Source organism: Entelurus aequoreus, linkage group LG12 (genome assembly GCF_033978785.1).
Source record: "Entelurus aequoreus isolate RoL-2023_Sb linkage group LG12, RoL_Eaeq_v1.1, whole genome shotgun sequence".
Taxonomy (NCBI): Eukaryota; Metazoa; Chordata; class Actinopteri; order Syngnathiformes; family Syngnathidae; genus Entelurus; species Entelurus aequoreus.
The window spans coordinates 22,110,421-22,136,430 of NC_084742.1; the positions used below are offsets into that span (position 1 = coordinate 22,110,421).

The 26,010-nt window shown below is 38.2% G+C and overlaps 1 protein-coding gene across 13 annotated transcripts in view; it reads left to right on the forward strand.

Annotated features, from left to right (window-relative positions):
* Window positions 1-26,010, forward strand: part of elavl2 (ELAV like neuron-specific RNA binding protein 2) — a 161,317-nt gene that overhangs the window by 51,587 nt on the left and 83,720 nt on the right. For all 13 annotated transcript variants that reach the window (XM_062065211.1, XM_062065216.1, XM_062065213.1 and 10 more), the window contains one exon: window positions 21,591-21,694. In XM_062065211.1, the coding sequence (XP_061921195.1) occupies window positions 21,591-21,694 (104 nt within the window). The remainder of the gene's footprint in view (window positions 1-21,590; window positions 21,695-26,010) is intronic.

Sequence of the window (26,010 nt, forward strand, 5' to 3'; positions counted from 1 at the left end):
AAACGTCACATGGATGTAGATCTTGCCGCGGTACAGTTTATTTATAAAAATAAAAACTTCTAAAAGTAATCATTAAAGTGAACAAAGCAGTATCAGGGTTTTCCCCTTATTTTGCCACTATATTTGTGGCGGTGGTCGTCTGGATGGGGGTGTGGTTAATGTCATCATATAATTTCTTTAAAACACTTAAAAAATGTTATACCAACATTTAAAAACAAATCTGTTAAGTATTACCTAGGGCTGTCAAAGTTAACGCAATAACACGTTAACTATAAGTTCCTCTAACGGCGATAATTTTTTTAACGCGCCATTAACGTTTTTGACCCTTGGTCCGTTCTGTAGCTTGGAGAAAAGAGTAATGGCATCCAGATACTGTTGAGCCATAAGCTTGAAAATAGTTAGCAGAACTGCACAAAGTAAGGGGGGGCCCTACGGAAATCTCAGATCCAAGACATGACAAGACAATTTTACCTCCAAGTGCTGTGAGACGACGATATTGATGCAAACGCTGCCAGTGTGCATTGCTGCTTGTAGAATGGAGGAGCTTCATGTCTGTGTTTGGATTACAGTTAAGTGCATTCATAACATAAAATGTAGATTGTTAATCGAACTGCTTTAGTAAAATGGAATAAAAGTTCAGCAGAAACAAAGACGGTAAAGAGGAACTCTAAAATCACTTATTGGAAATTTTCGTCAAAACATGTCAATTATTTTTCTCATACCCATCACACACGTCCGGTTGGCGGCCTCACAATAATAGCGCGCAACACTTCACATCCAGTCTAATCAACAAAATAACAAAAAATCATCTTACAATACGATCATGCTCTTTTGTTACTCTGTGTTATTTCTACCTAAATAAATGTTTTCTGGCATATTGAAATGAAGTGTATTGTAAGCAGCGGCAATATGACGGGGGAAGACTGTCTTTGAACAATCTCGTCTTTTTCTTTGCTACCACTGACATTTGATATAATACTGCTGGCATGCCTGCCACTGCCCTCTGCAGCTACAGTTCACTACACAAAATTACCATCGCTATGGTATATTATTTTATAACTTGTTCTGATTGAATGTCCATAATTACAGAATGTTTAACAGGCTGAATATTACATTTTATTAATTGGTGGGTAGAGAAGTTTAAAACATTGTCCTGCAGAGATATGAATGCCATTAACTCGTACAACAGTCAATTACATGCAGGAGAAACCCTGGATCTTATTTTGCGACTTTTTCAAACTCAACAAAAGGCTAATCCACTTTGATAAACAATATAGAGACTTGAGTAAGTTCCTCAGCTCTGGTGAGCGCCAAGAAGACATCAAACTTGACTAAATAGAGGAAGTAAAAGTGGTAACAAAGTTAAGGATAATTACTGTTGCCAGAGGAGAGCTACACCTGCATGGCTTTCAGTCCCACTGGTGCCAATACAGGATATGTCATCCTCGACGTGAACAGTGGTACGACGAGCCCCGTGTACCCAATGGAGAAACGTACTCGCAACACTATTAGTAAAATAATCTTGTGTGCAGACACATATTTTTTTTAGAATGTAACAAATGTGGAAGGCCAAAACACAGCCAGCTGTTTTTAGACACATAGGACAACAGGAAGCAGCGACCGCATTGAAGAAGAAGGCTGAAGTGACAGCCCAAATTGTATTTAAAGGTAAGCGGTATAATGATAATTTGCGGTAAAATTCCAGATGGTTAGTAATAACGTAAATATTTTTAATTACCGAAAAACCGTGATTTAATAATGCATTTTAGGCAGTACTTACAGCTTACTTCCTGGAAACGAAGTCGTCCACAGCAGCGGCACATGCGCACTGGCGCCGTTAGGCTAGAGGAAAAAATGGCGGAAACTATGCTCGAGAACTTTGCTCTGAAAATGTTCCCTCCAAATAAACGGCGCTGATTGCTTTGTTTCTCTTCATTTCACTCACTTCTATTTCTGTGGATTCTCAGCGTGCGTTTAAGAGCGCAAAGCTGTTGTGAGATGACAGGTGTGGACAATATTAAAGACAGACTCATTTGTCCCACACTAAAAGCATACCTTGGAGGAGAAAAATATTTGATGTTGCAGTTTAATTTTGAAAGTTCAACATCGCGTCCTTCCGTCAGCTGCTGGGACTAAGTTACCAACAACTTGATTATAAAGTTTTACCGTTCGTTGGCAAAATTTCTTACACCGCCTGTAAGGAGGCCTTTTAAAAGTGTTTGCTTGAGAAGGAGAACAATGTTTTCTTAAAGGGATTGTTTGCGCGTATGCCTGTAGTTTCCATGTGTTTTAAGCGCTATAGTCGGCCCTCTCACATCATTCATTACCTAATGATGTAACTACGTACACATACGTAACACATTGGCTTTCTGTGATTTTAGCTAATGAGACGATTTGGACAAGAGTGCAAATTGTTAGAGCATAAATGTCAAACAAATTCCTTTGACCGGCGAGCAATTTTTATTCCATATATTAGTAATTGTAAAAAAAACTCATAACCAATGAAAAAATGTGTTCTGTTAAACTACGAATGGTAACGTAAGTTAGCAGTTGGTGTTATTGTTTTGGGCTTTTTAGGGATTATTTTTGGTTTGAAAAATGTAACTGCGAGCAAGTTTAACTGAATCAATTCATTACTTAGCAGTTTTAGTCATCTAAATGTTGACTTACTTGTTTTTCTAATGTCAATCGCGTCATAGAATATTATGTAAAGGCGAAGAATCTGCACCAAGATCAAACTGCTGCAATTATAACTCCACAAGTGGTTAGTTTTAAGCAGGGTTGGTCATCTTACCTTAAAAAAAAGTAATTAGTTACAAATTACATATCCCAAAAAGTAATTGAGTTTCTAACTTAGTTCCCTCATTAGTTACTCAGCAAAATAACTAGGGCGTTATTGTTTGTTTTAGTTTTATACGCTATTACGTTTGATACAGTTTATAACATCCAATATGTTTGTGTTAACTGATTAATAAAAACACTATGTACAGTATTTTAGAACATATGGCATTTATCTGAACTCTCTAGATTGCAGTGTACCATATAATATTAATAGAAATAAAAATGTATGAAAAAAAAAAAATATTCCGCAAAGTAACATTAAGTATCGAAAGTACAAAACCCAATACGGTACCAAAAATATAAAGTTAGGCAAAAAAACACACTATGGAACATTTGGCCTTCAGGTAGTGTACTTTTTTGCACCTGTATACCCACATGTAGCCTGAAAGTACTTAAAATTAAACTGTTGGCAAATTTTGGGCAAATAAATGATATGCATTCAAGTAAAACGTTTAAAAACACTCCTAGATGACATTCTGACAATATAATTGCATTTTGTTCGACTTCCACAATATTAATTGTTGCCAGATTAAAACTGTTGCGGCCCATTTAGCAATTGCTCTTGAAAGTATGTTGGTTGTTTAATTTTCAGCATGATCTACCTTTGTCAAAGAGAAGGGCCCTCTGCATCAGCTAGCAGCTAAGAGGCGACTCCACTTATTCTGGCAATAACTCAACTAAAGCAACAGTAGATGGAAATAACTTTTTGTGGAGAGAGCGACATACCAGAGCTTTGAAGCTAAACTTGCCATTTAAAATACAAGCTTTTTTAATTTCTGCTTGTTATTCATGGCTCAACATCAGCTGAAATGCTGTTTTCCCAGGTACGGTATAGACTTAAGGTCACACACAAAATACAGAGAAAGGAAATTCCTTTGAACGCATTGTTAATTTTGACAGCCCTAGTTTTGAAATATTACTTCTAACTGCATAGACATTCCACGTATTAGTCTAAAATGAGGATATAGCAAATGACGTCATTAGAAAAAGCTGCTGAAAACTCAAACCGTGCAAAGAGAGCCTCCTGGATTACATGAAAGCCGGTGAGTCAATCACTAAGGAAAAACATGAAAATTGTTTATAACGGCAAAAAAACCCTTTATGTGGCATGGCAAAGTTACATAAAAAATGTATTAGGTTAATTATCGTGATAGTTTGTCATTTCGATATTTTGTCACATTCATTTTAAATGCTGTGACATTTGAGGTCTATTTTACCCCACGAACATTTTAGTTGAGTTCCAAATTTGATAACTTTTGGACAGTTCCTCTGTACTAAAAAATACTGTCATACAAGTGTAAAATAAGCTATGTAGTAAGTTCAGCATCTGCATATTTTATACTAAACAGTCAGACCCTTTCCTGTGTCACCGTGAAGTGTCAATTTGCTCTTGGTTTCATTTTTCTTTCTGCCACTTTAGAATAGTACCATTGGCATGGCAGAAAAGCATAATAAAAAGCCAAAAACACTTCTAAACTTTGACATTCGAAGCTTATTTTTCCATGTAACAGTTTGCTTGTTAGGATTAATTAGTTCCATTTCTTGTTCTATGGTTATCACCACACTTTCTTGTTGCACTCCTGAAGGTTAATGATAGAGTTGCAGAAAGCCAAATGAAAAGTAAAATGTACTTCACCAAAAGTAACTTGAAACTAGTGTTAATTTTGACAGCGTTTTTTTTTTTAAAATGTAGTTTCATTGTCTTTTGATGAAAATGTATTTTACTTTTAGTCAAATGTCAGTCGTCTAAATTGCTTTAGTTTTAGTCAATGAAATTACATCACATTTTAGTCAGCTAAAATTGCAGTAAATTTAGTTGAATAAAATACAAAGTATAAAAGATGAGGCCTCTTTAAAGTTTATTTGAAAGCACCTTTGTTTATACCACCGGCTAAGTATTTGTTTTACCCAAAAGTAGAATGATCTTATGGATTTTTTTCTATTTTTTTTAATGCTACGTCTATGGCAAATCTGGTATGTATGTGTGTTGTGAAACGGACTTAAGATGCATATATTCATCATAATTTATAACTGCAGGAGAACCGGAAGCAGCAAATACACATATGTGGCGGGATGGCTTAAAGCTCTGGTACTTAAGTTCTATTCTTTAACTAAAAATAAAACACATTAGCATCACACAGTATATCGTAACAGTAATCATTTCTGAAAAAAAATCTTACGTCTGCGTGCTGTCTGTGCCGTATAATTCATTTTAGTAAATAAAATCCCGTAAGACAAACTCATTGGTCTTCCAGGCGGTCAACGCCTCCAGGTCTAATCACAGGATTTAGAGAAAGGAGGGGTGAGCAGAGCCCATGAAGGAGCCTCCTCATTGGCTGACGCGATATATACTTGTTGGCCGTAAAGCATGGTTGCTGAACACCCACCTGTAAAGATTGCAATGCCTGCACTTCCTGTTACAGCATATACTGCTAAAAAAAAGACGAAATCAGGGGAATAAAAGAGACGCTGTACGTCAAAAAAACAAACCAAAAAAAACAGCCAAAACTCAAAATATTATGAAGGTCAAAGGGCCAAAAGTTTTGTACCTGAAAAAGTTTTAAACGGTGTTCATTATTAAAATAAAAGAACATAATTTTTTTGAAGTTGAATATATTTTTGAGTCAGACTTAAATTTTTTTTAATAAATATTTTTTTTTCCATTTTTTATTTTTATATATTTAGTTTTTTGAGCTTTCAAATTTTTCAGATTAAATTTTAATTTTTTACAGATTTTTTTTTAAGTTTCACATCTTTCTTTTTTAGATTCCAATCTGTTTTTTTTTTTTTTAGGTTCAGTCTTTTGGCCCTTTTTTATGTGGAAGTGGTGCGAGGGGCGTGGCCTCATGACAGACCTAGCAGCAAAAGGATAAATGGCATCCTCTTCACGTTGCCTTCACTGAACATAGGACTCATTCAGTTCAAGCCAACACTTAATACAGGTTACAGCATGCGATTTTCGCTAGTGAGACGTGAAGGCTGTTTTAAATCGCACCGATGACAAATTGCGAAATGGCCTGACAAATCGTGCCTTATTATGCATTTCAACAGCCAAGCTTTACATTCTGATCTTTGCATTGCACCGCACCGCAAGTGCAGCGCAGTAATCCACTTGCAGCACTCCAGTTTCTGGAGCTAGCACACAACACGGGTGACAAATGTTCAAAATGAAAGATCGTTTTGTGATTTATTTAAGTGGTGGACTGGCAGAGCTAGAAATTAAGCACATGCTCATGATTAGAGCTGAAATGATTCCTCGAGTAACTCGAGTAATTCGATTACAAAACATATTGAATAATTTCCAAAATTTTTGGCAACTCTAAAATTGGCCCAAGTGTGTGAATGTGAGTGTGAATGTTGTCTGTCTATCTGTGTTGGCCCTGTGATGAGGTGGCGACTTGTCTAGGGTGTACTCAGCCTTCCGCCCGATTGTAGCTGATATAGGCTCCAGAGACCCCGAAGGGAATAAGCGGTAGAAAATGGATGGATGGATGGAATTTCCAAAACTCTTTGCGACACTCCCGCCGGCGCAAATGACAGTCAGCTGTTTTGGATACGATCGCTGTCAAACCTCCACCTGATGGGGCAACTTTGACAGGCAAGACTTTTTGCTATGTGTCATAAGGAAGATGCAACATTATTTTATGATTATAGTCCTTGTTTAACGACAAATCTTGAAGGTAACTTACGTTTCTTGCTTCCATGAGCCGGGCGCGACACTGCTCCCGCGTAAAAAGCGACCAAGAAACTAAAAAAAACCATGATGTAATATACACTTCATTGCACATATACTGTATTATATCACTCTATCCATGATTAAATGCTTTATAATTCCATGTGAGATTTCAGCGGCACACGCATGTCCGTGCACTTTATATAGATACTTAAACATTGCAAAATGGTTTCCTTGGTTAGTGCGTGCTGATTTTAGAAATAATGTAGACTTCACTGCACATCACCGTGTTGCTGAACTCGTTATAATTCTGAGTGTTGGGTTTCAGCAGCACAGGCGTGCTTTCGCTCATTAATAATGTTCCCAGGAGGGTACGTGCAGGCTGGTTTTAAAGATAATGTACATGTCATTGTACGTCTAAAGTCGATCAAAATAAACACAATAGGAGGTGTAATGCTGCAACAAGTCGGCTATTGCTGCTTTTTTCAGGCTTCTGATTGGACAAAATGTGCATGTGTATGTTTGTGTGGAGACAGACACTTTTAAAACTACACTTGTGTGGGTGTGGATGGAGATTGTTTTAACCCCAAATAAGTGTTTTTTTAAACTCTGTGTTCGTGTGGACATGGCCTTAAAGGCCCTACCTAATCCACTTTTTATGTTTGATATAATGACAACTGTTCTTATTGTTTTATTTTTGATACTAAGAATATAGTTTTAACTTTCTCAGGGAATATTAATTTTGAACTAATTTCAACTCAAATATTTTATGATGGCAAAATGAACATTGGTTAATATTTTGCATGTAAATAATGCTATGAACTGTATTGCATTCTTAAAATGTAAAACTGTTGTCGTCATTATTAAGTGGTTTGTCTTTTTATATTGTTTATGTATTGTTGGCAGGTTGAAAACAGCTCAGCAGATTTGCGTGGTGAAACCACCATTTAAACGGCACCGTATAATAATCAAAAACGCACGAGAGACAAGAACTTAGTTTATGCGGTCACACCACACAGCACATAGGGTCTGTGAGCGCACCTGATTTATTAGCACACACAAATTGGCACAATCAACCACGGACACATTTCAGTTGTGCGTGTCAGCCTTCAATAATGAAAACGGGCGTTTAGGAAATAAAAGACAATTAGGCCAAATGCAATAATTGAGGGCACATCTTAACATGTATAATTAAACCTTAATTAAGCAAAAATATTGCTCCGGCCCGGCTGCACCAAATAATAATATAAATCAAGTCAAAATACAAATAAGGCAACAAGAGAAGTATCCCACACTTCTCTTTTGTAAATTAAATTTGTACAGCCAATATGGACAGCTACATCAACAATATGAGTTGCCTTTTTTATTTTTTATTTTTTAAACTGAAAATAGGATTTTTTTTCCCTCTCAATTAATCGATAGGGATATTCGATAGAATACTTGATTACTAAAATATTCGATAGCTGCAGCTCTACTCATGATAGCAACTTAACATCCATTTGTAATATGTATTCACTAGTGGTAGTGTTGGGGAAGCAGTCACTATAGCCAGAGCCATACTGGCTGTGGGTTTGTTTACAATTAATAAAGCTAAATATGTTGCAGACCCAAAAATCCTTCCATGTTTTCTCCTGCTTGCTTTTGTTGCCATAGCTGTGTTATTGTGTAAAAATATGGGGAAATATTACAAAATGACAGTTCTTTCACTGTTACAAAAGAGGTCAGTTAGAATAATAGAAAGATATTGGATATAGAGAACATTCAAACCCTTCATTTATTGAATATCAAATATTGAAATTCAACGAATTTGTGCATTTGCAAATAGTCAAAATTATGTTCAAAGCAAACTATAACCTGCTACCCAAGAATGTACAACAATTCTTCACAAAGATGAAGATAAATATAACCTTAAAGGCCTACTGAAACCCACTACTACCGACCACGCAGTCTGATAGTTTATATATCAATGATGAAATCTTAACATTATAACACATGCCAATACGGCCGGGTTAACTTATAAAGTGACATTTTAAATTTGCCGCTAAACTTCCGGTTCGAAACGCCTCTGAGGATGACGTATGCGCGTGACGTAGCCCGGCGAACACGGGTATGCCTTCCACATTGAAGCCAATACGAAAAAGCTCTGTTTTCATTTCATAATTCCACAGTATTCTGGACATCTGTGTTCGTGAATCTGTTTCAATCATGTTCATTGCATTATGAAGAAGGAAGCTGAGCAAGCAAAGAAGAAAGTTGTCGGTGCGAAATGGACGTATTTTTCGAACGTAGTCAGCCACAACAGTACACAGCCGGCGCTTCTTTGTTTACATTCCCGAAAGATGCAGTCAAGATGGAAGAACTCGGATAACAGAGACTCTAACCAGGAGGACATTTGACTTGGATACACAGACGCCTGTAGAGAACTGGGACAACACAGACTCTTACCAGGATTACTTTGATTTGGATGACAAAGACGCAGACGTGCTACTGTGAGTATGCAGCTTTGGCTTTTTTTTGCGTATGTACGTAACTTTTTTAAAATATATAAGCTTTATGAACCTTGGGTTAGGTGAACGGTCTTTTGGGCTGAGTGATTGTGTGTGTTGATCATGTGTTTGAATTGTATTGGCGTGTTCTATGGAGCTAGGAGCTAGCAGAGGAGCTAGGAGCTAGCATAACACGTACCGTACCGTACGTGCGCGTCACGTACGTAACTTTTTAAAAATATATAAGCTTTATGAACCTTGGGTTAGGTGAACGGTCTTTTGGGCTGAGTGATTGTGTGTGTTGATCAGGTGTTTGAATTGTATTGGCGTGTTCTATGGAGCTAGGAGCTAGCAGAGGAGCTAGGAGCTAGCATAACAAACACGCAGGTGTTATTATGCAGAATTAATTTGTGGCATATTAAATATAAGCCTGGTTGTGTTGTGGCTAATAGAGTATATATATGTCTTGTGTTTATTTACTGTTGTAGTCATTCCCAGCTGAATATCAGGTACCGTGAGTATGCAGCCTTGGCTGCTAAACATTCGATAACTTGACCGTATGTGCGCGTCACGTACGTAACTTTTTAAAAATATATAAGCTTTATGAACCTTGGGTTAGGTAAACGGTCTTTTGGGCTGAGTGATTGTGTGTGTTGATCAGGTGTTTGAATTGTATTGGCGTGTTCTATGGAGCTAGGAGCTAGCAGAGGAGCTAGGAGCTTGCATAAACACGCAGGTGTTTTTATGCAGGATTAATTTGTGGCATGTTAAATATAAGCCTGGTTGTGTTGTGGCTAATAGAGTATATATATGTCTTGTGTTTATTTACTGTTGTAGTCATTCCCAGCTGAATATCAGGTCACCCCCGGCTCTCACAGCATCTTCCCTATCTGAATAGCTTCAACTCCCCACTAGTCCTTCACTTGCACTTTACTCATCCACAAATCTTTCATCCTCGCTCAAATTAATGGGGAAATTGTCGCTTTCTCGGTCCGAATCTCTCTCACTTCATGCGGCCATCATTGTAAACAATAGGGAACTTTGCGTATATGTTCAACTGACTACGTCACGCTACTTCCGGTAGGTGCAAGCCTTTTTTTTATCAGATACCAAAAGTTGCAATCTTTATCGTCGTTGTTCTATACTAAATCCTTTCAGCAAAAATATGGCAATATCGCGAAATGATCAAGTATGACACATAGAATAGATCTGCTATCCCCGTTTAAATAAAAAAAAATCATTTCAGTAGGCCTTTAAAGAAAAGTGTAAGTTAAAACATTTGCGTGTGCATACAACATTTAAAAACCTTCAGCATATCAGTATGTGGAATTAAATTATGGAATGGATAATAAACTGTACTAATATGATCCACTATAAGAAAAAGTTCAAATTCAAAGTGTTTACAAAGTACAAGGAAGAAGAATCCTGTTTAACCTCTTAAACCTTAATGAAAAATGGGAAGATCTTATTCATCTCATGTGAAACAGAACTATGTATGATACTTTAATAATTAAATATTTACTTACTTAGTTGTCTCTTTATTCATTCACTGTGGTTACAGATCAGGTTCAAACAAATGTATAGAAATTGGTATGAAACTAAAAGGGGTAGGTTAAAAACAACTATGCTTCTTTCTGCTCCTTTTCGGACATGCAATGAGAAACTGGAAACATGTGATGTACAGTATTGGGTTAGTTACTGAAAACCAGTAACTACTTACAGTTACTAGTTACTTTATTTCAAAAGTAACTCAGTTACTAACTCAGTTACTTACACCAAAAAGTAATGCGTTACTGTGAAAAGTAACTATTTAGTTACTTATTTTTTACTTATTTTTTTAAGGCTCCCATTAATGCCCTTTTAGCCTTCATTTCAGTACTGTTACTGCACTGGAGAATAATACCATCTGTTGATCAACTTGGCATGCATTTGCATCACTGAACTCTGCTAAGCAATGTGGTCTACATACAACACACAAAGACAGATACGTTTCAAAGGGCCAATTTATTTCAGGCCAGAACAAATTGACAAAACTATTTTAAATAGCTGCAACATAACATACATAAGTAACAAACAGCATAATAACATGTCACAACATAGCTGTAAACCTGGCTTCACCCAAGGAAGGAACACATGACATACACAAAGCCTAACCAGGCATTTTTTTTCTCAAGGAATTCGAAAATAAAATAATGTCTTCATGAGATCAACACTGTACTGAAGCCCAGAACAATCTACGCATTTCCCCAGTTTTAGTTTAGAGATAAGGAAAGATTGGCCTGGCCCACTAGGATCCCTCTTTGTTTGTGAACTTTATAGTCTATACATTTAGAGTGATGTGATAATCAAACACTCTAGAAGTCTAGAATGAAAGTAGTATATAAGAGAATTGACAGTGTGTGTGTACCTTCAGTGCTGAATGATGAAGAGAGGCTGAGTTTTGAGTGTTTTCTTTAGCTCGCTTTTCATGTTTATGTGCTCACTGTCCACTGTGTCCAGCTGCCTGAAATCGGGTGACTCCACTGTAGAAATAGCCTGCGTGTCTTCTAGCACATACGCTGCAATGGCTCTATCAACGTTGTCCTGACTAGCAGTCCCTCCGTTAAAATCCAGCCGCTGTTGGAGGTGGAGGTGAAGTGTGTCTCTCTTTACTAGCTTCGGCAAAGCATGTTGCTTTTGTAGCTGTTTCAGCAGATTTGAATTGCTGTTTTGGGCAGTAGACTGGATCTTTGATCCAAGACACAACTTACATTTAACTACCGGTAAAATGTTGTTTTCTTTGTGCTCGACAAAAAAAAAATTAGTGAGAATATCTCCATGTTAAGAAACTCGACTTCTGGCTCCGCCATGTCTTGTTAGTAAACACAGACACGCCCCCCACCCACACAAAGCGCGCCTCTTCTTTTCCTTGACACAGAAGGACGACACTGTAACTCCAATAAAACACACTCAGATCTTCTGTTTCTAGCCGATACTGCGTTATTTGACGTTATTTTTTATGTAGTAACGCATCATGTAGTAACGGTAACTGAGTTACTGAATATAAAAAATAACGTATTAGACTACTAGTTACCGCCGAAAATAATGTTAGTCCCAACACTGGTGATGTATGATATTGCAATTATGCTCTGTGGTGTGTTTGGTGTTCTTCCGTGGTTCTGGGTTGTGTTTCAAGGTGATGATGTGTTGGATGGAGAAGACCAGAAACCAGGGAACAATCGTGGTGCTGACAAAATACTTTATTCATCCCTTCAAAAAACAGAGGGAACAATTATTTTCAATACGAGTTTATTCACAATGTAAAACCGATACTAACAATGTATAAATGTGAGACATAAATAACTTGGTAGATAAATCAAGGATGCACCCTGCCTTTTTATTTTGTCCTAATTTATATTCTAATTTTATTTACACTTTTATACACACATATACATTTTATTCTTACTTGTTTAAGTGTAATAAATATAAATGATAAATGGGTTATACTTGTATAGCGCTTTTCTACCTTCAATGTACTCAAAGCGCTTTGACAGTATTTCCACATTTACCCATTCACACACACATTCACACACTGATGGCGGGAGCTGCCATGCAAGGCGCTAACCAGCAGCCATCAGAGGCAAAGGGTGAAGTGTCTTGCCCAAGGACACAACGGACATGACTAGGAAGGTAGAAGTGTATTATCTGTATTATTAATATGCTTAAAATGTTCATGTTACGGAGAAAAAAAAGTGATTTTACCGTTTAAGCATGGGGATATGGGACCATTAAGGAACATTTAGAGTAAAAACAAAAATTTATACAATTGTTTCCAATATTTTAGAATTCTTACAAATACAGTATTGTTTGTGTACATTGAAATTATTCTGATCTTCATCTTATCTTATAACACATACAAGCAATTATTTTGTGGCTAAATAAACCCCAAAACTGATAAATAAAATAGCCATAAATCCCATCTCTAGGAAGGCAGTTGCAGGAACACAAATACAACGCAAAGTAAAAGAGGGTCTACAGTGACCCCTGCTGGAATAATTATGTGAGTGGCAACAAATGTTCGAAATAAACTAATCTCATAACCATTACCATAGCTAACGTTGCTAGCTATAAAACTTTGCATGTTGTCACAAAACAAACTTTCGTAGTGAACATGTCTCTTCAGCCATTTCCTAGCCACAGAAGGGGGCTGAAGAACCTAATATAGGGCTCAGGCAGGACCAGACGGTATCATTCATTACGATTGGGAGTGGATCACTGCGCTTGCGGTGCAATGCAAAAATCGGAATTTAGTGGTTGGCTGTTGAAATGCACAATATAGCACGATTTGTCGGGCCACTTCTGCAATTTGTCATCGATGATGTTTAAAACAGCCTTCACGTTTCACTGCCGTCATTTCTTTCTCTGACAATCGCATGCTGTACCCTGTATGAAGTGTTTGCTTGAATTACGTAAATAAGTTCCTATGTTCAGTGAAGAGGACGCCCCTTATCCTTTTGCTGATTGGTCTGTCTTGAGGCCACGCCCCTCTCACCACTTCCACGGAAAATAAGGGTCAAAAGTCTGAACCTGAAAAAAAAAATTAATCTGAAAAAGAAAGATATGAAACTTGGGAAAACAAACTGTAAAAAATACAAATTGAATCAGAAAAATTTGAAAGCTCAAATACAATATATAAATAAATAAATATTCAAAAAAGTGAGAATCCAAAATATATATTTAACAAAAACTGTGTCCATTTATTTTTAGTTTGCATACACAAATGTATTTTTCAACACCAGAACCTGAACTGTCAGTTTCAAAGTAAATTTTATCAGGTACAAAACCTTTGGCCATGATTTACCTCCATAAAATATTGGTCCGGCGTATTCTAAGTGGAGGGCGTTGCGGGCCAGTCTTGGACTAACTTTGGATGTGCAAATGGCTGTTTTCCTTCTAGAGAGGTAATCTAATGTTCCATGTTCCTATATTTTGTGTGGCAACTTGTTAGTATGTTTACCGATAGTTACGCGATTGCTGTAATGTCTATTGTAAGCAGAAACATAGTTTGTGGTTTTTGCATTTACATTTTTGTTAAATCTTTGTATAATATATGGCGATATTATAGCTTAGCAACATAAATGAGACAAAATACGAACTATGGGATCCTTTGATGCAACTTCAGACTGTCAACAACCTATACGTGTGCATGTACAGCTTTCGTGCGCTATTTCGTGCACTCCAAATAAGGAGGAGCCTGGAAGGGACTATCAACAAGATGCACAGAGTGGGGGCGAAATTTACAGTTTGAATTCTGCCAGATGACACAAGATTGAAGTACCCAGCTTTAAGTCTTTAATTTGTTAGTAAATGTCCGCTTCAAATAAATAAATAGGAAATGCTGCATCCACTTCCTCTTTTAGGTGCACGTGTGATGTAAGCGTGTTGGACCACATTAAAAGTTGACATGCCTTTAGATTTACCATTAAATAAAAGATTCCTTTAGGCAGGGAAAATTACTTTATTTTTTTTGTAAGGAAGAAATAGTTAGATTACCGTTAACGTACAGTTGTGGAGATGTCACGACGACTCGCCTGCTGATGGCATCATAGCAGAAAAAATTACATGTCCTCAGTTTCTCCCAGGTGTTCACACAATATGATGTGCAACATGTTAAACCATACATTTCTGTTTTGACTGAGAAATCCAACTTATTTCACTAAGAGAAGCATCTGATTGGCTCTCCACACCCCTCTTTTCATATGTACGCTGTGATTGGATATATTCCGAACTTGCCCACCTATCTACAAGACAAAATTAAATGACTGGATTTCGTTTGTCAACATTTTTGTGTTGTTTTTATTTGACTAAAATGTCAGTTCATTTTCGTCTTAGTCAACATGCATTTGTTTTAATGGGTTATCGTCTTATTTTGTCAGTAAAAAAATAGGTTGTTGACGATAACTAAGACAAAACTTATTAGTCAACTAAATTATCACTGCTTCACACTGGGTTAAAGAGTCATTTAATGTTATTCAAAGCCTCCAAGTCATTTCTAAAGGAACAAATTGCTCTTATTTTAGCGCTTCATAAGATGACGACGCTGCTGCTTTTGTCTGCACTCCCTCCCTTTCTTGCTTCCCCCCCGGGCGATGGATTTAAGCCAGCCTACTTCTTGTGCGCGCTGCTGATAGAAGAGACGCTAAGTAGTCATCAGAGAAATGCATCCATCCTCTTTGCTTTTAAAACCTTCCCCCTCTGGTGTGCTGCTTGTAGATATTGAATACAGCAAGTTAGTCAACTCATCTCACGGGTGCTGTTGGAGCTGAATGGTAATTTTTATCGCAGAGGATTTAAAAAATTCTGAAAGTGAAGCTATATTTTATGTAGAGTCAATAAGGTGTTACAAGGTTAGATGTAGTTGACATACTGGATTGATCTCAACGGAAAGACCGTGGTGATTCATGCCAGTAAGTCCATAATACCTGTGTGGATAAACGTGCATATTAATGACCGCTTTGGATCTTGTCTTGCGCTTTCTAGTAACAGACGGGTCATTACGGTAATCATAGGGACTGCGTCTCAGCAGCACCCTAAAGATGGAACTTTGATACAAAGCAGAGTGGGGGTCTCTTTAAGGAGCAGTGTGAGCAAGTGTGATGGAGCGGCACAGAGTTCTGCAAAAACATGATATTTTATCAGACATTTTGGTGCGTTTTTTGCTGTGTTGCTTGATGTTGAGGAGGTCGTCTGGGAAGTAAACAAGGAGGGATGTTCATTCTTCTGATATTCATAGTTTTATATTGTAAATTTTTTAAGACCACCCGGAATTACACGTTTAACAAACTTATAGAAATACAGTACTGTAGCCCATGACGAGTCAACGTTTTCCCACCCCAATTAGTATAACAGTTTGAAATTGAGTGTTTATTACAGAAATGTGACCAAAAAATAAGGGGGGCAAATGGATCAGGCGTACTTCATTTACCCTCTTTGTGAAACCTGTCACCCAATCCAACTCAACTCACTCCACACTAATGCCTTGAAAAAGCCAGTTTGAGGCCCCTCACACCAGAGCACAAAAACAAAAGACATCAACCAACAGAATAATAAAAACACCATTTAGTCACAATCAGAATTTACCAAATAGAAAAATACATCAAACTTACAGGAAGAACAAACATATCCTTTGCATGTAAACAGTTTAAAAAACAACAATTATTGTGAGGGGCACAGATTATGAAGAGATAATTGCTAGCCAGCCATCTAAAGTAACATTGTTATAAAGGTATCATGCTTGTTAACAAAGCTAAATTGACTGAAATTGCTAAATTGACATTTAGCTAGCGTTTATTAAACCGTAAACTCAACACTGTTTGATTTTAAAAATGATTGTAAGGTTTTTAGCTTCTTGCTGGGTTGTCTGCTTAATTCCACAATAGTTGCATCTTTTCAGTTTAACAAGCTGTTAGATAGGCAGCACCCCAGTTTGAATGGCTCAGTATGCTCTAATTGGTCAGCTTTCATTCACATTTAGGTAACGTTTGCTGACGTTAAACAGCATCACTCAACTCAACACAGTTTGATTTTAAAAATTAGTTTTTGCTTTTGGCTTTTTGGTGGGTGCTATTACCCAATATTTGCATATTTTCTGTTTTAGCAAGTTGTTAGGGACGCGGCACCCCAGTTCGAATGGCCCAGTCTGCTCTGATTGGTCAGCTTCCATGCACTTTAACAGGCACCGTCCTCCATCCATCCTGCTGCTCCAGTGCAGAGCGATTTTTGTGATTGTTAAACCATGGAAGCTTGCTGCTACTGCAACTACGAGAATCCGCTGTCACTTGTAAAAGAGCTAAAGACAGAAAAACACACAGCCTTCAATACGGTGCCTAAGAAATACACGACCGATTTAAAGTTTTAGCCAATTTTCGCCCCGGACACCTGAGCAACCTGAGTCGGGGAAAAATTTTAGGCGCAGTTCATTGTTACTTTAGCAACAAAACTTTCCAAATCAGTCCACCAGGAATCGCACCAGTACTGTAAACTGTCAGTCATTTTTTCAGGTCATTCCATCAGTCACTACTGGACTGTTCAGTTTGTATTAGAATATGTTTCACCTCTCATCTGAGCAGGCTTCATTAGCTCATACTAATAGACTTACATAAGACTAGTTCTGCCCTAGTTAGGACTAGATATGTCCTATCTAAGACAGAGCTAGTCATCTATGATGAAGCCTGCTCAGATGAGGCCAAATGTCATTTGAGACAAACTGAACAGTTGTGTTGCAATCGTTCTAATGTCCTGAGAATATAACCCCTAGCAAAAAAATTATGGAGTCACCAGTCTTGGGGGACATAATTCAGTTATTTTTGTAGGAAAAAAAAACCCAGACATCACACAAAACTAAAATAATTTCAAATTCAACATTATGGCATTAAGAAACACTTAAAAAAATCAAGAAAATAAATTGTGGTAGTGATTATCAGTTTCCTTTTTAAATTAAAGTAAACACATTATGGAATCTCTCAATTCTAAGGTTATGAAATCATGAAAATAAAAAAACACCAGTAATACTTTGTTGCACCACCTATGGCTTTTATAACGGGTTGCAATCTCTTAGGCATGGACTTTACAAGGTACTTTTTGTCAATCTTGCTCCAACTCTCTCTAAATTGCTGTTCTCAGATCAGCTCTGGCTATTGCCAATCGGTTTCATTTGCAGCACATACTGGATCACTCTATCACTGGTAGTAGGGCTGGGCAATATGGACCAAAACTAAAGGCCTACTGAAACCCACTACTACTGACCACGCAGTCTGATAGTTTATATATCAATGATGAAATCTTAACATTGCAACACATGCCAATACGGCCGGGTTAACTTATAAAGTGCAATTTTAAGTTTCCCGCTAAACTTCCGGGTGAAAAACTCCTTTGGATATGACGTATGCGTGTGACGTCACAACGGCAACGGAAGTATTCAGGGCCCGTTGAATCTAATACAAAACAGCTCTGTTTTCATCTCATAATTCCACAGTATTCTGGACATCTGTGTTGGTGAATCTTTTTCAATTTGTTTAATGAACAATGGAGGCTGCAAAGAAGAACGTTGTAGGTGGAATCGGTGTATTAGCGGCTGGCTGTAGCAACACAACAAGGACTACTTACTTGGATAGCAGACGCCTAGCCGATGCTAGCCGCCAACCGCACGGATGATCGGGTGAAGTCCTTCGTCGCGCCGTCGATCGCTGGAACGCAGGTGAGCACGGGTTTTGATGAGCAGATGAGGGCTGGCTGGCGTAGGTGGAGTGCTAATGTTTTTATCATAGCTCTGTGAGGTCCGGTTGCTAAGTTGTTAAGTTAGCTTCAGCGTCGTTAGCAAAAGCATTGTTAAGCTTTGCCAGGCTGAGAATTATTAACCGTGTAGTTACATGTCCAAGGTTTAATAGTATTGTTGATCTTCTGTCTATCCTTCCAGTCAGGGATTTATGTATTTTGTTTCTATCTGCATTTGAGAACGATGCTATCACGTTAGCTCAGTAGCTAAGTGTTTCACCGATGTATTGTCGTGGAGATAAAAGTCACTGTAAATGTCCATTTCGTGTTCTCGACTCTCATTTTCAAGAGGATATAGTATTCGAGGTGGTTTAAAATACAAATCCGTGATCCACAATAGAAAAAGGAGAGAGTGTGGAATCCAATGAGCCAGCTTGTACCTAAGTTAAGGTCAGAGCGAAAAAAGATACGTCCTTCACTGCCTCTCTAGTCATTCACTGTAACGTTCCTCATCCACGAATCTTTCATCCTCGCTCAAATTAATGGGGTAATCGTCGCTTTGTCGCTCCGAATCTCTCTCGCTCCATTGTAAACAACGGGGAATTGTGAGGAATACTACCTCCTGTGACCTCACGCTACTTCCGGTACAGGCAAGGCTTTTTTTATCAGCGAGCAAAAGTTGCGAACTTTATCGTCAATTTTCTCTACTAAATCCTTTCAGCAAAAATATGGCAATATCGCGAAATGATCAAGTATGACACATAGAATGGATCGGCTATTCCCGTTTAAATAAAAAAAATTCATTTCAGTAGGCCTTTAATATCTTGGTATTTTTAGGCCGAATGGAGATATGCAATATATATTGGTATTTTAAACAAAACGTGCAAAGTGTTTATTTTAAACTAAACACCACATTACTGTTCCTACAACTGTTCTGAAAATTACTTTAAAAAAGTATTTATTGCTAAGAAGTACAAATAGTTTACTTAACAAAAAAAGTAATTTAATTACTAATAGAATTGCTCTTTTATAAATGTAATTTCTACGAAACATAATGATACAAAAAAAAAAAAAATTGAATAATTGTCAACTGCAGTTTCATTAAAAGAGCAGCATGTGTGTCTTTTTAAAAGGCGGTGTCTTTTGCCAAGTGAGCAAGTCTTTCAGCTTAGCTGAGCTGTTAGCTATAGCATTTAGCAGCTGCAGTTTGTCAGCTCTGACGGCTGTTATGTTGAATCTTTTCACCAGGTTGTTACCTCTGGTTAATAAAGAGGGGGAGGCGCCAAAGCTTCGCCCCGGACATTGGCTGTGCGCAAAGGCGAATATGGCGGGAGGTCTGTGTCAGCAATGCATGGTAGCGACTCCAGACGTGCGCCGGACCCTTTAAATTGTTATTAAAACAAAGCATTGCGAAGGTCTGCGGAGGGTGTTGATGCAATGAGATTTTCAGTGAAGAGCGGGTAAATGGTGGGAGTAACTATTAAAGGCAGCAATAGAATATATTATATTGGTATGGCGTTATTGTCTTAAATACATATTTCTAAAATATACCGGTATACCGCCCAGCCCTAATTGGTAGGATGTGGAAAGGCTGCCCAGCTTTTTCTTAGTAGATTCAATGGGTCTTGAAATTTCAAGCTGTACATAGGCTCAAATAATGGTAATCTAGTAAATGTTTGAAGTACTTCTTGGTAGGGGAAGAGGATGAATGGAAGACAACAAGTTCAGTCCTTTCCAGTTACATCCACCAACTTTTTTACCCCCAATATAAATGGAATTTGTGTAATTTACAACAAAATGTGTTTATACGGTAGCCTGCTCACTGTCAGATTAGTTTCATGTGAAAATGAGGCAATCTTTTCACAAACGTCGATACATTAATAGATGTCCTCACAAATATTAATATGAATACGAAGCATTAGTATGAAGTACATTTTGTGTCCTTGCCTCAATCTTTTTTCCATCCATCCATTTTCTACCGCTTTTTATATTGTTGAAATCAAATGTTGCAAAGACAAAGCCTGAGCAACCAACTGTATGTGTCAGCAAAATATCCACAACCAGTAGAAATATGCGTACGTGAAGCATGAACTTGGTGTGAGGGACCTCACATTTCCACGTCAGGTTCACTCTTGACACATCTCTTCTTTGCCGTGAAAAAGGGCATACGCCACATTTTTGCGCATTAGCAAGCATTGTACCCGGCGCCCATGGTTTTTCGTCTTGAAGAAAGGGAAAGTTGCTGACCAAGTCTGCTTTATCCTGGTATGTATCACAATTCTAACAGTGACCGAGGAGCCTGGGAAAACCCTCAGACAGCACTCTGAAGTACAAAGCGGCACTCCAACAAACAAAAAGCGACTTGACAACCGAGCTTACAGCCATTGACAAATCTGGTCTCTCAAGGAAGTTCAAAGCCTGGATATACCAGGACAAGGTACTGCCAAAATTACTCTGAGCCCTGCGAGTCTACGAAGTAAAAGTGACAACAGCTTAGTTTATCAGCCAGTCTCAGGAGTTGTCTGTGGTTCCCACTCTCCTTGAAATAATGGGGCTGGGTCACAAAACAATGCAGGTGTACTTTGAAGTCTTTTATAACTTTGCATGGATGACCCATGCATGAGCTTTTAACTTTTGAACATGTGTCCTCAAATAAAAACAAAAGAAACATTTATAACAGTTGAAAAAGTATTTAAAATGTCTTTTTGAGAAGCTTTATGAGGTATTTTTCTTTGCCAATATCAGCTGTCAAGTGTTTTCGTCATTTGCTGTTTTGTCTTATGTTTGGGCTGTTGTAGTAATCTAGTGTGCTTTTCCGTCAAGTCTTGGCATCCATGATTGACCGTTAATCAGCTAAAATTTAGCTGCTTCTCTTTAGACATGAGCACGTCGTGGTGGTTGAACTCCAATGAGGGGGAGCAGTCTCATGTCTCCCCCTCCACACCAGCCCCAAGCAGTCTAGTGGCATAGCAAGAGGGGGAAACTCACAGGCTAGCTCGGTTTACTACCTCTCGGTTTGTTTTGTGCGCAAAGCACTTAATGTGTCATTCCAACCCCTGGAGCACGGCCAGATGAATACGCTTCTGATTGTTTTGAAAAATAAATCTGACTGCATTCTGTTAATGAAATTGCTTTCTCTCATCACACCCCTAGTGCATACCTTTTTGGTAATTTAATTATTTGCTTAAGATTTAAGTTTTCAAATTTAATATATTGTATTATTGTTTATGTATTTTAGATACAATCTTCTACATTGTGTACTTAATTAAAAAGTAATCTAGAGTACAATAAGAGTATTGTAGAATAAGAAAGTGTGACGTCTTTCAATGTGGTTGCAGGGCAAAGCCTAGGTTATGGCTTCGTCAACTACGTAGACCCCAAGGACGCAGAGAAAGCCATCAACACCTTAAACGGCTTGAGACTTCAAACAAAAACCATTAAGGTAAGAAGGGCCTTGTTGTCATTCTTGAACAGCGCGCCACACAAATCTGAGATATTTTAGTCGATGGCGTAATGAGAGCCTATTGTTAATCTGGGCACACGCCTGAGCCCTCAAGTAGAGCGCAACTGTTACTATGGTTTCATTTGTGCACTTATCAAGAGGTGGTGGTCATTAGTATTCATCAGGACGACAGTGTTTGCCTCATAAAGTGCAGGCCTGTTGTGATATATTTCATCAGTTTTAATCAAACCTGCCACTGTTGTGCACACTCCAATATTGTAGTGCATCACACGTCCACAGGTTGCTTTATCAGAAGTGAATACCCCGCAAAGTAGGCTAATGTGTGAAGGTGAAACTGGGGGAGAATAGAGCAGGATAAGCAAGAGCGACGTAGCCTTTTAGCTTCCTGGACAAATGATCCTTTAAGCTTCACAAAGGTCCCTAAAGCAACATGTTCGTCAGGCTAACACCAACACTGGTCAGGTTTGCTTTTTGGTTCAAATGAACTGCAATGCATTATTTTTCTATGCAAGTGATGTTTATTGCGGTTTGGTTCACTTGAGCTCTAATGTGGGTGCTTGACTATACCATCACAGTACTTTACAGTGCGAGCATTTTAGTCGCGTTTGCGACAAAAAATAGCTTGTGTGAGTAATAGGAGAAAAAAAGTAGAATTTTGCTCCTAAAATAAATCTGTTTAAATTGTATCAAACTACATTAACATTTTCGCCCATCTGTCTAGCATGTTTGAAATACACTTAAACCATAACCAAATAAACAAGTGATTAACGCGGAAGTGTCACTGATCACTCTGTGCGTACTGAAAGCTGTGTCCCTCCTCCCCGATACATAGGGGGGTGAGCCTGGAGCCCCGCTCGTCCTAGCCTGCACACTCTTAGTTGGAGAACCTCGTCAGTAAAATAATTTTTTTTCACCACCTTAAATCTTCACACAAACTACACTGCGCGTGAATAACTAAGATGGTCGGAGAGAATTTGAACAACAAATCGATGATTGAAGTGACACTTGCCAAGTTGCCATCTAAACAATACCCTGTTTGTTGACTAGAACAGTGGTCCCCAACCACCAGGCCGCGGCCCGGTACCGGTCTGTGGAAATTTAAAAAAATATATATAAATAAAATAATTTTAAAAATAAAATCAACATAAAAAACACAAGATACACTTACAATTAGTGCACCAACCCAGTGCATGAACTCACAACAAATTACACACCTGCAAATCAGATGGAAAATTAGAGGGAACATTGTTTGGGGGTATCCATAATACGCCAATAGGGAGAAGTTTTTATTTTCACGATGAGTTGGGTGTGTCTTGATCTCCGCGACAGAGGCTCCGCTGAACCCCTGAGGCCAACTCACCGAACCCCTAGGGTTCGATCGAACCCAGGTTAAGAGCCACTGTGATAGAGTGATTGGAGCACATGTTTGTCACAAAAAACATTCATGAAGTTTGGTTCTTTTAAGAATTTATTATGGTCTACTGAAAATGTTACCAAATCTGCTGGGTCAAAGGTATACATACAGCAACATACATTATCAATGTTTGTAAAAAATGTACAATCAAATCAAATTAGTTCCATGGCATGGCCTCTTAACTTCATGTGAGTGATTATGATTGACAACACCTGTTGACTTCTCTGACCCCATTTAAATGGGGCTCATGTGATGAGGTCGGTAGACTCGGTTACAAATGAGACAATGGGAAAGTCAAAGGAACTCAGCACAGATCTGAAAAAACAAATCATTGACTTGAACAAGTCAAGAAAGTCACTTGGAGTCATTTCAAAGCAGCTTAAGGTCCCAAGAGCAACTGTGCAGACAATTGTTTGTAAGTATAAAGTGCATGGCACAGTTTTGTCACTGCCACGATCAGGAAGAAAACGCAAGCCATCATCTGCTGCTGAGAGAAAATTGGTCAGGATGATCAAGAGTCAACAGAGAATCACCAAAAAGCAGGTCTGCAATGAATTGGAAGCTTCTGGGACACAGGTGTCAGTGTCCACAGTAAAGCGTGTTTTGCATCGCCATGGACTGAGAGGCTACCATGCAAGAAGGAAGCCCTTGCTCCAGAAGCGACACCTTAAGGCTCATCTAAAGTTTGCTGCTGATCCCATGGACAAAGATGAGACCATCTGGAAGAAAGTTCTGGGGTCAGATGAAACAAAAATTTAGCTGTTTGGCCACATTACCCAGCAATATGTTTGGAGGAGAAAAGGTGAGGCCTTTAATCCCAGGAACACCATGTCTGCATGGCGGTGGTAGTATTATGCTCTGGGCCTGTTTTGCTGTCAATGAAACTAGTGCTTTACATAGTAAATGGGACAATGAAATAGGAGGATTACCTCCAAATTCTTCAGGACAACCTAAAATCATCAGCCCGGAGGTTGGGTCTTGGGCGCAGTTGGGTGTTCCAACAGGACAATCACCCCAAACACATGTCAAAAGTGGTAAAGGAATGGCTAAATCAGGCTACAATTAAGGTTTTAAAATGTCCTTCCCAAAGTCCTGACTTAAACGTGTGGACAATGCTGAAGAAACAAGGCCATGTCAGAAAACCAACAAATTTAGCTGAACTGCACCAATTTTGTCAAGAGGAGTGGTCAAAAATTCATCCAGAAGCTTGTCAATGGCCACCAAAAGCAGCTTATTGCAGTGAAACTTGCCAAGGAACATGTAACCAAATATTAACATTGCTGTATGTATACTTTTGACCCAGCAGATTTGGTCACATTTTCAGTAGACCCATAATCAATTCATAAAGGGACGGCGTGGCGAAGTTGGTAGAGTGGCTGTGCCAGCAATCGGAGTGTTGCTGGTTACTGGGGTTCAATTCCCACCTTCTACCTTCCTAGTCATGTCCGTTGTGTCCTTGGGCAAGACACTTCACCCTTTGCCTCTGATGGCTGCTGGTTAGCGCCTTGCATGGCAGCTCCCGCCATCAGTGTGTGAATGTGTGTGTGAATGGGTAAATGTGGAAATACTGTCAAAGCGCTTTGAGTACCTTGAAGGTAGAAAAGCGCTATACATGTATAACCCATTTATCATGTATTTATTTATAAAAGAACCAAACTTCATGAATGTTTTTTGTGACAAACAAGTGTGCTCCAATCACGCTATCACAAAGAAAAAAAGAGTTGTAGAAATTATTGGAAACTCAAGACAGCCATGACATTATGTTCTTTACAAGTGTATGTAAACTTTTGACCACGACTGTACATCCCTGGAAGCCCATTCAACCTATTTATTAAGCAGAGGTAACACAAACCAGTGAAAGATTCAAAAGAGCTGCTGTCAGAGTCGACCAAATGCTGTTATTTGCCTGCTAAGCTAACAAAAACATCTTAAGCTGGGGTTTGAGCACGGTCTCGGTGACGTCACACGTCACTCTGCAACAGGCACCGCCTTTTAAAGGAACACACACAGACGCACACACTTGACTTATCTCAACTGCATTATGCCATATATATTTTTTTTAAGTAACGTGTTAATTACTGTTTCTAGTAATTAACTATATTTATTAAAGAGTAATTCAATTGCCTCTTTGGTAAAGTAACAAATAACCTTAATGACTTTTTAAAAGTAATTTTCAAAGCACAGCCTGTCACACAGCGTCATGAAGAAGTTGGCAGGTTGGTGTTCCTGTATATACTATAGTAATGTTTACCTAAAAAAAAATACCATTGTTAAAGGTCAATTGTTTTTATTGTTGCTGCTGACATTAAAACATCTCCTTTTAAATCAGGGCTCTTTATTTTAGATTTTGTTCTTTTGTGTTTTTATTAGCTGAAGAATTGAGCATATCTAAATGTTTTTTAAAGGAAATTGGAAATTATATTAGACTTTTCTAATATTATTTTTTAAGGCTTTTTCTTTTTTCTTATCTCAAAATACCTCCTTAGTTGGGATTCTATTATGCAAAACCTATTTTTCTTACTTGTTGGTAATTGTTTTTGTGTATTTGGGATCCCTATCAGTCCCGAAAATTTAAAATCAAGACATGGTGGAGATATTTTGTTAAGTCAACGGATATTTCCATTCATGGGTCAGTTTTGTCTTGATTGAAAATGACACAGGTGTCTCCCAGAAGGTAATAAAACAATACAAGAGGTATCATTAGCCACGTGTATATGGACAACATTTAGTTAATCTGATAATCATTTAGATTAGAATGTTACTGTGTACATGGACCCTGAAAAAAATGAACTGATTATGATGTGCATTTTCATGCATCACACCTTAAATCGCAACACTTTACTTTGACATGCGCAGAACCTAACGTAAACCGGAAGGTGTG